This window comes from Leptonychotes weddellii, chromosome X (assembly GCF_054177405.1).
Source record: "Leptonychotes weddellii isolate Sample4059 chromosome X, ASM5417740v2, whole genome shotgun sequence".
Taxonomy (NCBI): Eukaryota; Metazoa; Chordata; class Mammalia; order Carnivora; family Phocidae; genus Leptonychotes; species Leptonychotes weddellii.
Window position 1 is genome coordinate 68650971 of NC_138385.1, and position 15776 is coordinate 68666746.

At 39.2% G+C, this 15776-nt stretch overlaps 1 protein-coding gene and 1 non-coding gene across 2 annotated transcripts in view; both read left to right on the forward strand.

Moving 5' to 3' along the window:
- DGKK (diacylglycerol kinase kappa) overlaps positions 1–15776 on the forward strand; it is a 138705-nt gene that overhangs the window by 94485 nt on the left and 28444 nt on the right. Inside the window, exons 9-14 of the mRNA XM_081808868.1 lie at positions 688–871; positions 1596–1704; positions 2453–2592; positions 3679–3760; positions 5825–5916; positions 6754–6853. Coding sequence (XP_081664994.1) covers positions 688–871; positions 1596–1704; positions 2453–2592; positions 3679–3760; positions 5825–5916; positions 6754–6853 — 707 coding nt within the window. The remainder of the gene's footprint in view (positions 1–687; positions 872–1595; positions 1705–2452; positions 2593–3678; positions 3761–5824; positions 5917–6753; positions 6854–15776) is intronic.
- On the forward strand, positions 5152–5224 carry TRNAE-CUC (transfer RNA glutamic acid (anticodon CUC)). The gene has a single exon. It is a non-coding gene; the product is annotated as a tRNA-Glu (tRNA).

Consider the following 15776-nt stretch of genomic DNA (forward strand, 5'->3'; position numbering starts at 1 on the left):
GTTCCGTCATTAGCTCCTGACTAAAAGACAGCCTTTCCCTCCTCCTCTCTCCTTACCTGGTACCTTCTCACTGTGAGAACTGAGCTATCCCAGGCAAAGAGAGAACTAATTGGTATTCTGATCCTCCTCTTGGGTGATCAACCCTCTCCTTCTTCAGTTTCCCCACAGTGTTTTATTAATCCTTCGTTGTGGCACCAATTTCCTTAATCTTTGTGTTCCAACATACTACTGTGTATGAGTCTGTTCCCCCAGCTTGGGGGCAGGGGCTATACCCCTAGCAGTATCTAGTATGATGATTGGTATGTAGTAATTGCTCAGCAAATGTTTGCCTGGCAACAGTTGGGCAGACATTAAATGAAACTCCCTTTGGGTTGTGTTCTGAATTCCCCTCTGCTTCTCAGTCTCAGGAGACTGGAGCATAAGGAAACTCTGAGAGTTGTTGGATATGTCTTTTTGCCTTACTTGTGGTGATTGTATCATGGGTGTTTGCATATATCTAAACTCATTAAATTGTGTAGTTTAATATTAAAATATTAAATATGTGTAGTTCTTTGTTTATCAATTATACCTCAATAAAGCTGTTTTTCAAAAAGTCTTTGCAAAATGTAATGTCAAGTTGTGTCTTATTTCCATCTCAACAGCCCTTTTCTTTTTTCTCCTTTTCTTTTTATTGTGTGCATGTATCAGGCCAATTAGTAGTATCTTCAGACTTCTGGAACCTCGATTGGTCATCAGCCTGTTCATGTCCCCTTCTCATCTTCATCAACTCCAAAAGTGGCGATCACCAAGGGATCGTCTTCCTCCGAAAGTTCAAACAATACCTTAATCCGTCTCAAGTTTTTGACCTGTCGAAGGGTGGACCTGAAGCCGGGTAAGCATGGGCTAAGGGATATAGTTGGGTATATAGAAGGGACACTTCACGCTATACATTCTAGACTAGGATAGGTTTCCTGGAATCAGTTCTAGTACCTGGGCAGGAAAGATATATTTTCTTAAGTCAGGATGCAGACACATAACTTCAGAGTATTTGGGGTTGGCTTGTTGGAAGATTTTTAGCCCTCTCCCAGAAATCCCTTCAAGCTCATGCCCTGCTCTCAGATTTGTTCCACCTTTCCTGGTTGGAAGAAGTCTAACTATGTCTCCTGACCTCAGAGGAAGAGGCAAATGGGCATTGCTGTTCACCTTTCCTGTCCCTCATTCTTTCCTGGGGCCAAATAGATATATCTCCACTATAGACCTGTTTTACTTATGGGCCATCTGGCTGTTCAGCTCTGGTTTCTGTGAAGCTACTGGCCACTGTGCAAGGCATTCTTCTTGGGCGTCAGCAAGTGGGTTTAGCTAGGTTACTAGTAGCTTCCAGAACAAGGGTAGGCATAGAAGAGGGTGGGATGAAGCAAGGCCTCATCTCCAGGATTACTTATGGGAGCATTGCCTGTGATGTTAGGTACACAGAGAGATAGGAGCGAAGTGAAAGAAGGCAGGTAGCCTGTTAGCAGGATGCAGGAGCAGTAGTCCTTAGCTCCTGGCACAGTATAGAAAGGAGTTGTAAAATCTAGCAGTCCATGAAATGACTCTCCTTCCTCTCTTTCTTTCAGGCTATGCATGTTCAAGAATTTTGCTCGTTTTCGCATTGTGGTTTGTGGTGGAGATGGCAGCGTGAGCTGGGTCTTATCTCTGATTGATGCCTTTGGATTACATGAAAGGGTGAGTTCCTAGCTGACTCAGTTCAGCCATTGCTAGAGAGACTGAGGGTATGAAGCAGCTCATCCCAAAAAGTCCCCGGTCTTCACTCTCCTTACCTATATCACACATGTTTTCCACTGGTTTCATAGTCAACCTGACAGACAGATAAGCCAATCTAAGCTTCCTCACCTAAACAATTTCCTGTGGGAAGGAGAAATGAGGGAGTTAGTAGAAAGAATGAGCAGTGCTTTATTCCCCAGGCCCCAGAGTAAAGATTTGAAGGGAAGGAGAGCAAACAAAAAAGAAGCGTCTTCAGGCCACATTCAGCCCCCAATTTCCTTCCCCTCCTGAGGCTACTGATTTTCTTCCCTGAGTCACAAGAGTAGCCGAAACTTTCCTCTCACTTTCCCCCCTCTCCCTAGATAGCTCCCTGCTCTTCTGACTCTAGTAGCTTTGTCTCCCAAGACACCTTATCTCCTTGGCCAAGCCTTGATAGAAATTTGTGGCTATACTTCTCTTTCACAAGCTATCTATAAATATTGGCATATTCCAACCTTTCCCTGCACTGAGTACGTTCTGCCTTGTCAAGAATGGGGCCAAACTTTTTAAGAAAAAGTTCACTCAGCCTCAGATATCTTCCTACTACACTTCCTAAAATCAGAAGTCTCTTATTGCCACTGGCTCTTTTCCAAGGAGCACCTTCTGGGTTCTTTTATGGGTGGATCTTGGTAGGATTGACTGAATATTTTGCCTGGTTTTGTTCTTGCAGTGTCAATTGGCAGTCATCCCACTTGGAACTGGCAACGATCTGGCCCGTGTCCTAGGTTGGGGTGCGTTCTGGAACAAAAACAAGTCACCTGTGACCATCCTCAACAGAGTGGAGCAGGCTAGTGTGAGGATTCTAGACAGGTGAGTGGCTGAAAGATCAGGTCGTTGTGCTTATTCCAGTCCCATATCAGTTACTCTCAGTTATATCATCTCATTCCTTTCTGGCTTCAGTGCAGGGCAGTTTTGGGGGGCCTTGTCTATTAAGAAGTCAGGGTCTACCATGTATCCTTTAGACATCACTAAAGCCCCTCTTCACACTTAAAAGATCCTAAATCAGGAGCCCCTCAGGTAAATTTAAAGGGTTTTGTAAACTGCCTTCAAATTGCATAGCTAATTTTCTTTTTTTTTTTTAAAGATTTTATTTATTTATTTGAGAGAGAGAGAGAGAGCACATGAGAGGGGGAGGGCCAGAGGGAGAAGCAGACTCCCCGCTGAGCAGGGAGCCCAATGCGGGACTCGATCCTGGGACTCCAGGATCATGACCTGAGCCGAAGGCAGTCGCTTAACCAACTGAGCCACCCAAGCGCCCCATAGCTAATTTTCTATATAAGCATATTTTTTTCTTGGAAGTGATTCTATCTTTCTATTCTATTCTAGAATAGTATAGAAACTATTCTATAGCTTCATCAGTTTTTCAAAGAAACTCAAAAAAATTAGGGTTCAGAAACAATTGGCCTAGATTGTCTTTGCTCTAGAGAAGAATGAGTATTGCCATCCTATCTCCTTAGAAGAAGAGATAAGGTCAATGCTGGGTCATAGTATTTGATTTATGGCTGCCCATAAGAATATTCTGGGAAGCTTTTTCAAAGTACCAAGCTGAGCCCACCACAAAGATTCTTATTCAGTACATCTTGGGTAGGGCCCTGGTATATGTATTTTATAAAAGCACCTGAGGTGATCTTGATAGTTACCTCTCTGGTTGAAAAGCACCGCCCTCTGACCCTATGATGGAATTCTTTCCATCACACTGGCCTCGAGAAGTCATGAGGCGGAGGCCCCAATTGTAGTATATCTTGAGATCAGGTGACCTGAGATAGTGTGGGCATCACTACAACTCATCTTCCCCCACCATATAAACATTTTGACCTTTTTCTTGACATGTGAAGCATTGATGACAGCCTGTGATGAAACAGAGCCCTAAATATCTGTCTTTGACCTTCATTTCAGATGGAGTGTGATGATCCGTGAGACTCCCAGACAAACCCCATTGCTAAGAGGACAGGTTGAAATGGATGTACCCCGATTTGAGGTAACTACTGCCCAGCTGTAATTCAGGCCAACACCTTTATTACACAGTGCAATAATAGGCAAAACCCAGAGAGAAGCTTTTGTATTGTCCATGGGCTCAGTGAGGATGAGATCACTGAGGACTGGAGACATGTCAATCAGCAGCTTTTACTAGGAACTGTGTTAGGCATTGGGGATATAATTCATTCAACCATTTACTTATTCATTCATTCAAAATATGTATGGAAAATATTTATGGATTCCCTACTATGTGTGAGATACTGTTCTGGGAGCTGTTCTTATGTACTAGTGGGTAACAAAGAATGACACAGTTCATGTTGTCATGGAGTTCATAGTCTAGTAATAGAAACAATAGTTTTAATAAAATAGTATGAGTGTTAGTATATAAGGAAGTAGAGAGGGGTGTGAACACCCAGCAGGTGTACCAAACCCAGTCTGGGGGAAATCAAGGAAAGCTTCTCAGAAGAGCCATTTCAGAAAAGATTGAAGGACCAGAGGGAGTCAATCAAGATAGCAAGAAAGAGGAGGCCTGTTCCAGACAGACTGAATAGTGCGTGTTGTTCCAAAGGCAAGACAGAGCATAGAATATTCACAGAATGGAATGGAATATTCACATACATTTATTAATGGCTAAGACATAGGGGTCAGGGAGGAGAAATACAGGGAGAATGACTAAAGATGAGGCTGGAAAAGCAATCAGGGGCCAGGCCAGGAAGAAACCAGTAATCCATGGTAGGAAGTTTGGGCTTTTATCCTAATGAGAATTATAGAAGGATTTTTTTCTTATATTATTATGAGAATTTTCAAATATACTAGCTTCTTGAACTCAATAGTAAAACTAATTAAGACTCTAGCCTACAGGATGTAACTCTCAAAGACATAAAAAGGCTTATTTCAATATAAATGACATTTTATTGGCCATCTACTATATGTATATCACAGTACATATTATTAGGCATTATATTAAAGTTTGAGATATATAATGCCAATAAGCATGCAAACATATATATATATATATATATAATGGTAGAGTCTACCATTAACATTTCATTATACTTGCTTTATCACATATCTGTGCATCTATCCATTCTGCTATCTAATAGTATTCTGCTATTTAACAGAAGTGTTTTAAGCAGAAGAGTTCCATGATACATGGAAAAACAATTGAAAGAATAAAGACTAGAGGCAAGGAGAAAAGAGAAGAGATGCAGTTGTCTAGGCAAAAAAATGATGGTGATTTGGACTGGTGAAGTGGTAACAGGGATAAGGAGATGTGGGCATATTTAAGACATATGGGAGGGATAGAATCATCAGGACTTGATAGATGTTTGAATGTAGGAGGTGATGGGAGAGGGAGAAGTAGAAGCTGTAGTTAAGAATACAGACTTGGGCACCTGGCTGGCTCAGTTGGTAGAGCATGTGACTCTCAATCTCAGGGTCATGAGTTCAAGCCCCACATTGGGCAAGAAGCCTAGAAAAAAAAAAAAAAAAGAATACAGACTCAAGAGGCAGACTACCTGGAATCAAATCCTGGCTCTGCCACCTATCAGCTACCCCTTTCCTGTGCCTCAGTTTGCTGTTCTGTGAAATGGAGTTATTATAAGGACTACATAAGAAAATATTTATATATATACCTTAGAACAGAGCCTGGTACATAGTAAGTATGATATAAATGAATGCTATTATTATTACTTATATTATTATAATAAGAGGTAACACTCTGGCATTGGAAAGATGGGGGTTCAAATCCCAGATCTATTGTTTACTAGCTAGGCAATATGAGATTGTTTGTTCATTTGAAATATGGAAGAAAAAGTTACCTCCATGAGTTTTTGAGAATTATTTAAATGAGAGCAAGCAATATATATCTCTTATTTTTAGAATGACCACAGATCTAAGATTATCTGTGGGGCTCTTCAACAAGAATTCTTTGATTGTGATTATCTTCAGAGAGGCAGTTGAGTTGTTGGTAAAGAGTCAGTAGGAAATAATGAGGGGATAAGGATGGGCAGCAGACTATGTCCCAGTCCATTGATTCCAGGGCTGAACACTCCTTTCTCCCTAGGCTGCTGCCATCCAACATCTAGAATCTGCAACCACTGAGCTGAACAAAATCCTGAAGGCCAAGTACCCCACAGAGATGATCATCGCAACCAGGTCAGTCTTCCTTTAGCTTTCAAACTGGGGTGCTTTTTTCCCTTCATGGTCTGTTCCTCAGTCAGAGAAGGAGCTCATTTTGATAGCTTGGGGTACTGAAGCCAAGGAAAGTATCAGATTTCTCCCAACTCAAACCTCCTGAATGGAAAGTTTAGGAAAAAATAGATGAGATTGAGGAGAGGGCTCCTGCTAGTCCAAAAAGACAAAATTACAAGCCAGAGATTTGGAAGGATTACAGAAGGGAAACAACATTCCACGCTATTCAAGAGCATAACATAACACCCTGCAGTAGGGAAACCTTGCTTTCCATCTGACCCTGGGAAAGGTCTCTGTAGAACTGATGACAGCTGCTTTCTCATATCCTAAACAACATATTCTGCCCTTCCAAATATGTGGGTCATTCATTCCTCCTGGGACACTTTGGATGGTTCCTGATGAGTCTGCTATATTCTCCTTTGATAAACACTCCCCCCCCCAGGACAGTCCTCCCAAAGTCATTATGTTTGTATTAAATTATATGGGCCCTTGAACCATAGCTGATTTGACCCAGGGTGAAAACCTGACCCAAGTTGGAGCAATCGAATTTTCTTTTCTGGAAATTCTGAATTTAGGGCTAAGAAATTCTAGTTAAACTCTCTTAGGTACTCATGTATTTGACCATATATACATGAAGAAATGGAAAACCAAAGGGAGAGGGGAAAGGAAGGAGAGGGAGAGAAGACAGATCAGGAAAGAGAGACAGAAGGAAAGAGAAGGTGGAAGATGGACTTCATAAGAGAGAAGGGCTCTGGACCTCATGGTCCATATCATGTTGTCCCATCTATCTTATCTTTGCAGATTCCTGTGCTCAGCAGTGGAAGATTTTGTGGTGGATATTGTAAAGGCCTGGAGTCGGATAAAAGAGAACAATACAGCTATAGAATCTGTGATTTTGAAAGTAAGTTTCCATTCCTTTTATCTTGCATGCTTTGTGGAGCCAGGGCCTCCTTTTTATCTTTTATTTTTTAATTTATTATTTTAATTCTAGTATAATTAACATACACTATTGTATTAGTTTCAGGTGTACAACATAGTGAGTGATTCAACTATTCTATACATTACTCAGTGCTCATCATGTTAAGTGTACTCTTAATCCTGTTCTCCTATTTCACCTATCCCTCAACCACCTCCCCTCTGGTAACCATCAGTTTGTTCTCTATACTTAAGAGTCTGTTTTTTGGTTTGTTTATTTTTTCTTTGTTCATTTGTTTTGTTTCTTAAATTCCACATAAGAGTGAAATCACATGGCATTTGTCTTTCTCTGACTGACTTATTTCACTTAGTATTGTACCCTCTAGATCCACCCATGTTTTGTAAATGGCAAGATTTCATTATTTTTTATGGATAATATTCCATTGTATGTATATAACACATCTTCTTTATCCACTTATCCATGGATGGACACTTAGCTATTGTAAATAATGCTGCAATAAACATAAGGATGCATGTATCTTTTCAAATTAGTATTTTCATTTTCTTTGGGTAAATAGCCAATTACTAGATCCTTTCTATTGTTGATGTGATGTATCACATTGATTAATTTGCAAATATTGAATCACGCTTGCATCCAAGGAATAAATCCTACTTGATTGTGGTGAATGATTTTTTAATGTATTGTTGGATTCAGTTTGCTAATATTTTGTTGAAGATTTTTGAATCTATGTTCATAAGAGATATTGGCCTGTAGTTCTCTTTTTTTATATTGTTTTTATCTGGTTTTGTTATCAGACTAATGCTGGCCTCATAGAATGAATTTGGAAGCTTTCCTTCCTCTTATGTTTTTTGGAATAGTTGAGAAGAATGAGTTTTAACTCTCCTGTAAATGTTCGGTAGAATTCACCTATGAAGCCAGCTGGTCCTGGACTTTTGTTTGTTGGAAATTTCTTCATTGCTGATTCAATTTAATTGCTGGTAATCAGTCTGTTCAAATTTTCTATTTCTTCCTTGTTCAGTTAAGGAAGGTGATTTGTTTCTAGGAATTTATCTATTTCTTCTAGGTTGTCCAATTTGTTGGCATATAATTTTTCATAATATTCCCTCATAATCCTTTGTATTTCTGTGTTGTCAGTTCTTATTTCTCCTCTTTCATTTCTCATTTTGTTTATTTATTCCTCTCCCTCTTTTTTTTTTAATGAGTCTGGTTAACGATTTATCAATTTAGTTTGTCTTTTCAAAGAACCACCTCCTGGTTTCATTGATCTGTTCTATTGGTTGTTTAGTTTCTATTTCACTTATTCTGCTCTAGTTTTTATTATTTTCTTCCTTGTACTGTTTTTGAATTAGGTTTTCTTTTTTCTATCTCCTTTAGATGTAAGGTTAGGTTTTTGAGATTTTTGAGATTTGAGATTTTTCTTGCTTCCTGAGGTAGGCCTGCGTTGCTATAAACTTCCCTCTTGTAACAGCTTTTCCTGTATCCCAAAGATTCAGGATTTTATGTGTTCATTTTCATTTGTCTCCATGTATTTTTTCTTATGTCCCCTGACCTATTCATTGTTTAGTAGCATGCTATTTACCCTCCTTGTATTTGTTTTCTTTCCTGATTTTGTCCAGTGGTTGATTTCTAGTTTCACAGCATTGTGTAAGAAAAGATGCATGATATGACTTCAATCATTTTGATTTTGTTAAGATTTGTTTCATGGCTTAACATGTGATCTATCTAGAGAATATTCCATATGCACTTGAAAAGAATGTGTATTCCACTGTTTTAGGATAGAATATTCTAAATATATCTGTTAGATCCATCTGGCCCAAATTGTCATTTAAGCCACAGTTTCCTTGTTGATCTTCTCTTGGATGATTTATCCATTGATATAAGTGATTTGTTAAAATGCCTGCTATTATGTATCACTATCAATTACTTCCTTTATGTTTTTTTCATTTATTCACAATTTATTTTTTCAAAGAGGTAAAGCATTTGGCTGTTTAATATAGATACACCTCTATTTAAACCACTAAAGGATGGTTTCTGTAATTTGCAACCAAATGTATTCCTTGCTGATTTATATATTTTTCTTTTTTTTTTTGCATTATACTTTTTTTTTTTTTTAAAGATTTTATTTATTTATTTGAGAGAGAGAACGAGATAGAGCACGAGAGGGGGAAGGGTCAGAGGGAGAAGCAGACTCCCCGCCGAGCAGGGAGCCCGATGCGGGACTCGATCCCGGGACTCCAGGATCACGACCTGAGCCGAAGGCAGTCGCTCAACCAACTGAGCCACCCAGGCGCCCCTGCATTATACTTTTTTAATTCAATTAATTAACATATAACGTATTACCAGTTTCAGAGGTACAGGTCTGTGATTCATCAGTCTAATATAACACTCAGTGCTCATTACATCACATGCCCTCCTTAATGTCCATCATTCAGTTACCCCATCACTACACCCCCCTCCCTCCAGCAACCCTCAGTTTGTTTCCTATGATTAAGAGTCTCTTATGGTTTGCCTCCCTCTCTGTTTTCATCTTATTTTTTCCTCTCTTCCCCTATAATCCTCTGTTTTGTTTCTTAAATTCCACATATCAGTGAGATCATGTGATAATTGTCTTTCTCTGATTGACTTATTTCACTTAGCATAATACCATCTACTTCCATCCAGTCATTGCAAATGGCAAGATTTCATTTTTGATGGCTGCGTAATTTTCCATTGTGTGTGTGTGTGTGTGTGTGTATACCAGATCTTCTTTATCCACTCATCTGTCGATGGACATCTGTGCTCTTTCCATAGTTTGGCTATTGTGGACATTGCTGCTATAAACATTGGGGTGTAGGTGCCCCTTCAGATTACTACACTTGTATTGTTGGGGTAAATACCCAGCAGTGCGATTGCTGGGTTGTAGGGTAGCTCTATTTTCAACTTTTTGAGGAACCTCTATACTGTTTTGAAGAGTGGCTGCAATACCTTGCATTGCAACCAACAGTGTAAGAGGGTTCCCCTTTCTCCGCATCCTTGCCAACATTTGTTGTTTCCTGACTTTTTAATTTTAGCCATTCTGACTGGTGTGAGGTGGTATCTCATTGTGGTTTTGATTTGTATTTCCCTGATACCAAGTGATGTGGAACATTTTTTCATGTGTCTGTTGGCCATTTGTAGGTCTTCTTTGGAGGAATATCTGCTCATGTCTTCTGCCCACTTCTTGACTGGATTATTTGGTTTTGGGGTGTTGAGTTTGATAAGTTCTTTATATATCTTTGATACTTGCCCTTTATCTGATATGTCATTTGCAAATATCTTTTCTCATTCCATCAGTTGTCTTTTGGTTTGCTGACTATTTCCTTTGCTGTGCAAAAGCTTTTTATCTTGATGAAGTCCCAATAGTTTTTTGCCTTTGTTTCCCTTGCCTTTGAAGACGTATCTAGCAAGAAGTTGCTGCAGCTGAGGTTGAAGAGGTTGCTGCCTGTGTTTTCCTCTAGGATTTTGATGGATTTCTGTCTCACATTTAGGTCTTTTAACCATTTGGAGTCTATTTTTCTGTATGGTGTAAGGAAATGGTCCAGTTTCATTCTTATGCATGTGGTTCTCTACTTTTATGAACACCATTTGTTAAAGAGACTGTCTTTTTTCCACTGAGTATCCATTCCTGCTTTGTCGAAGATTAGTTGACCATAGAGTTGAGGGTCCATTTCTGGGTTCTCTATTCTGTTCCATTGATCTATGTGTCTGTTTTTGTGCCAGTACCATACTGTCTTGATGATTACAACTTTGTAATAGAGCTTGAAGTCGGGAATTGTGATGCCACCAGTTTTGGTTTTCTTTTTCAACATTCCTTTGGCTATTCAGTGTCTTCTGTTTCCATACAAATTTTAGGATTAAAATTTAGGTTCCAGCTCTGTGAACAAAGTTGATGGTATTTTGATAGGGATTGCATTGAATGTGTAGATTGCTCTAAGTAGCATAGACATTTTAACAATATTTGTTCTTCCAATCCATGAGCATGGAATGTTTTTCCATTTCTTTGTGTCTTCATCGCTTTCTTTCATGAGTGTTCTATAGTTTTCTGAGTAAAGATCTTTTGCCTCTTTGGTTAGGTTTATTCCTAGGTATCTTATGGCTTTTGGTGCAAATGTAAATGGGATTGATTCCTTGATTTCTCTTTCTTCTGCCTCATTGTTAGTGTATAGAAACGCAACTGATTTCTGTGCATTGATGTTTATATCCTGCCACTTTGCTGAATTCCTGTATGAGTTCTAGCAATTTTGGGGTGGAGTCTTGGGTTTTCCACACAGAGGATCATGTCATCTGCAAAGAGTGAGAGTTTGACTTCTTCTTTGCCAATTCAGATGCCTTTTATTTCTTTTTTTGTCTGATTGCTGAGGCTATGACTTCTAGTACTATGTTGAATAACAATGGTGACAATGGACATCTCTGTTGTATTCCTGACCTTAGGGGAAAAGCTCTCAGTTTTTCCCCATTGAAAGTGATATTCGCTATGGGCTTTTCATAGATGGCCTTTATGATATTGAGGTATGTTCCCTCTATCCCTACACTGTGAAGAGTTTTAATCAAGAAAGGATGCTGTACTTTGTCAAATGCTTTTTCTGCATCTATTGAGAGGATCATATGCTTCTTGTTTTTCTTTTATTTATGTAATGTATCACATTGATTGATTTGCAGATGTTGAACTACCCTTGCAGCCCAGGAATAAATCCTGCTTGGTCATGGTGAATAATCCTTTTAATGTACTGTTGGATCCTATTGGCTAGTATTTTGGTGAGAATTTTTGCATCCATGTTCATCAGGGATATTGGTCTATAATTCTCCTTTTTGGTGGGGGTCTTCATCTGGTTTTGGGATTAAGGTCATGCTGACCTCATAGAAAGAGTTTGGAAGTTTTCTTTCCATTTCTATTTTTTGAAACAGTTTCAGAAGAATAGGTGTCAATTCTTCTTTGAATGTTTGGTACAATTCCCCTGGGAAGCCCTCCAGCCCTGGGCTCTTGTTTGTTGGGAGATTTTTTATTACTGCTTCAATTTCCTTGCTGGTTATGGGTCTCTTCAGGTTTTCTATTTCTTCCTGTTTCAGTTTTGGTAGTTTATGTGTCTCTAGGAATACAACCACTTCTTCCAGACTGTAATTTGCTGGCATATGGTTGCTCATAATATGTTCTTATAATTGTTTGTATTTCTTTGGTATTGGTTGTGATCTCTCTTCTTTCATTCACGATTTTATTTATTTGGGTCCTTTCTCTTTTCTTTTGGATAAGTCTGGCCAGGGGTTTATCAATCTTATTAATTCCTTCAAAGAACCAGCTCTTAGTTTCATTGATCTGTTCTACTATTCTTTCACTTTCTATTTCATTGATTTCTGCTCTAATCTTTATTGTTTCTCTTCTCCTGCTTGGTTTAGGCTTTATTTGTTGTTCTTTCTCCACGTCCTTTAGGTGTAAGGTTAGGTTGTGTATTTGAGACCTTTCTTGTTTTTCGAGGAAGTCTTGTATTGCTATATACATTCCTCTTAGGACCACCTTTGCTGCATCCCAAAGATTTTGAACAGTTGTGTTTTCATTTTCATTTGTTTCCATGAATTTTTTTAAATTCTTTAATTTCCTGGTTGACCCATTCTTTCTTTAGTAGGATTCTCTTTAGCCTCCATGTATTTGAGTTCTTTCCAACTTTCCTCTTGGGACTGAGTTCCAGTTTCAAAGCACTGTGGTCTGAAAATATGCAGGGAATGATCCCAATCTCTTGGTACCAATTGAGACCTAATTTGTGACCCAGTATGTTATCTATTCTGAAGAATGTTCCATTTGCACTTGAGAAGAGTGTGTATTCTGTTGTGTTAGGATGGAATGTTCTGAATATGTGTGAAGTCCATCTGGTCCAACATGTCATTCAAAGCCCTTATTTCCTTGTTGATCTTCTGCTTAGATGATCTGTCCATTGCAGTGACGGGGGTGTTAAATTCCCCTACTATTATTGTATTATTATCAATGTGTTTCTTTAATTTTGTTATTAATTAGCTTATATAATTGGCTGCTCCCATGTTAAGGGGCATAAATATTTGCAATTGTTAGATCTTCTTGTTGGATAGACCCTTTAATTATGATATAGTGCCCTTCCTCATCTCTTATTCCAGTCTTTGGTTTAAAATCTAATTTGTCTGATACAAGGATTGCCACCCCATCTTTCTTTTGATGTCCATTAGCATTATAAATGGCTTTTCACCACCTCACTTTAAATCTGGAGGTGTCTTTGGGTCTAAAATGAGTCTCTTGCAGACAGCATATCGATGGGTCTTGTTTTTTTATCCAGTCTGATACCCTGTATCTTTTGATTGGGGTATTTAGCCCATTTACATTCAGAGTAACTATTGAAAGATATGAATTTAATGCCATTGTATTACCTGTAAATTGACTGTTTCTGTCTATTGTCTCTGTTCCTTTCTGGTCTGTTACTCTTGGGCTCTCTCTTTGCTTAGAGGATCCCTTTTAACATTTCTTGTAGGGTTGGTTTGGTGATCACAAATTCTTTCAGTTTCTGTCTGTCCTGGAAGTTTTTTATCACTCCTATTTTGAATGACAGCCTAGCTGGATAAAGTATTCTTGGCTTCATATTTTTCCCATTTAGCACCCTGAATATATCATGCCAGTCCTTTTTGGCCTGCCAGGTCTCTGTGGATAGGTCTGCTGCCAATCTAATGTTTCCACCCTTGTAGGTTAAGACCTTTTATCACAAGCTCCTTTCAGGATTTTCTCTTTGTCTTTGAGATTTGCAAGTTTTACTAATATATGTCTGGGGGTTGACCTATTTTTATTGATTTTGAGGGGGGTTCTCTGTGCCTCCTGGATTTCGATACCTGTTTCCTTCCCCAATTTAGGGAAGTTCTCTGCTGTAATTTGCTCCAATATACCTTCTGCCCCCCTCTCTCTTTCCTCTTCTTCTGGGATCCCAATTATTCTAATATTGTTCTGCTTTATGGTATCACTTATCTCTCAAAATCTCCCCTCGTGATCCAGTAGTTGTTTATCTCTCTTTTTCTCAGCTTCCTTATTCTTCATCATTTGGTCTTCTATATCACTAATTCTCTCTTCTGCCCAATGTATCCTAGCAGTTAGGGCCTCCATTTTTTATTGCATCTCGTTAATAGCCTTTTTTTATTTCGACTTGGTTAGATTTTAGTTCTTTTAGTTCTCCAGAAAGGGATTCTCTAGTGTCTTCTATACTTTTTCAAACCCAGCTAGTTTCTTTATAATCATTATTCTGAATTCAGTTCTGACATCTTACTTACATCCATACTGATTAGGTCCCTGGCATTCAGTACTGCCTCTTGTTCTCTTTTTTGAGGTGAGTTTTTCTGTCTTGTTATTCTGTTAGATGAATGCAAGAACAAAATACTAAAATGGTAGCAATGACCCCAGAGAAATATACACTAAATGAATCAGAAGAGACCTGAAACTGGGGAAAAAAAATTTTTTAAAGGGAGAGAATATAATCAGACAGGTGAGCAGAATAGAGCAATACACTGGATTCTGTGTGTATTTTGATCTGTTTTAGAATACTAGATCCCAAAACTGTAAAGAAAGAAAAACATATATGTCCAAGAATAAAATTAAATACTATGAAAGGATAGAATGTAACTGTAAAAATGGAAATTAAAAGACAAGAAAAACAAAAGAGAAAAAAAAAACAGCAACAAATAAAAGGAAGACATATAAACAGACAGGTGGACACAATAGAGCAATACACTATCTCCTGAGTGTATATTGGTCAGTTTATTAGAAGAAACTACATCCCAAAATTGTAAGGAAAGAAAAACATATATACAAAAATAAAATTAAATACCTTGAAAGGATAGAATGTAACTGTAAAGATGAAAATTTAAAAAGACTTTAACAAAACAAAACAAAAAAGGAAGAAGGGGAAAAAACCAAGGAAAAAGAGAATATGATCAGACAGGTGAATAGAACAGAGCCCTACACTAGATTTTGGGTGTATTTTGGTCTGTTTGAAGAAACCGCATCCCAAAATTGCAAAGAAAGAAAAACATACATATACAAAAATAAGATTAAATACAATGAAGGGATAGAATGTAACTGTAAAAATGAAAATTAAAAAAGGTTTTAAAAAAGAGTTGATAAAATAAATTGGTTGAAAAAAGAAAAAAAATTTTAAAGAATTAAAGTTGAAAAACTAAAAAATCATGGGGGAAAGGCAATGAATTCTATGTGCTGTATTCCCCTAGCGCTGGAGTTCTGCTGTTCTCATTGATCAGTAAACTCAGTCTTGGCTGGCTGTTCTCGCTGATCTTCTGGGGGAGGGGCCTGTTGCCGTGGTTTCCAAAAGTCTTTGCCGGAGGTGGAATTGCCCCGCCCTTGCCCGGTCTGGGCTAAGTAATCTGCTAGGGTTTGCTCTCAGGAGCTTTTGTTCCCTGCAAGCTTTCCCTACAGCTTTGGAGGACGAGAGTGAAAATGGTGGCCTCCCAATCTCTGCCCCAGAGGAGCCAAGAACTCGGGGCCCCGCTCCTCAGTGCGCCCCCAGAGAAAAGCAGTCAATCACTCCCGTCTCCCCAGTCTCCGGCCGCAGTCTGTGCTCACCCGGCCTGTGACCGCGCGTTTCTATCTCTGGCACCCGACCCCGGGTGGAGTCTCCAAACCCAGCAGATCCCTGCAGTGCACTCCCGCACGGCTCCTCCTGGGGGAGGAAGGTGAGTCTCCCCGGATCTGCCGCTTGTTGGGTCCCTGCTGGAGGAGCAGTGGCCCGACTGTGCCGCGGATCACGGTTTATGGCAACCCTGAGCTGAGAGCCCGCGCCTGGGCTCCGCCTCTGCAGCCGGCTTCCCTGCTCCGTTACCTGGGAGCTCTGCCGCACTCAGGCACCCCCGGTCT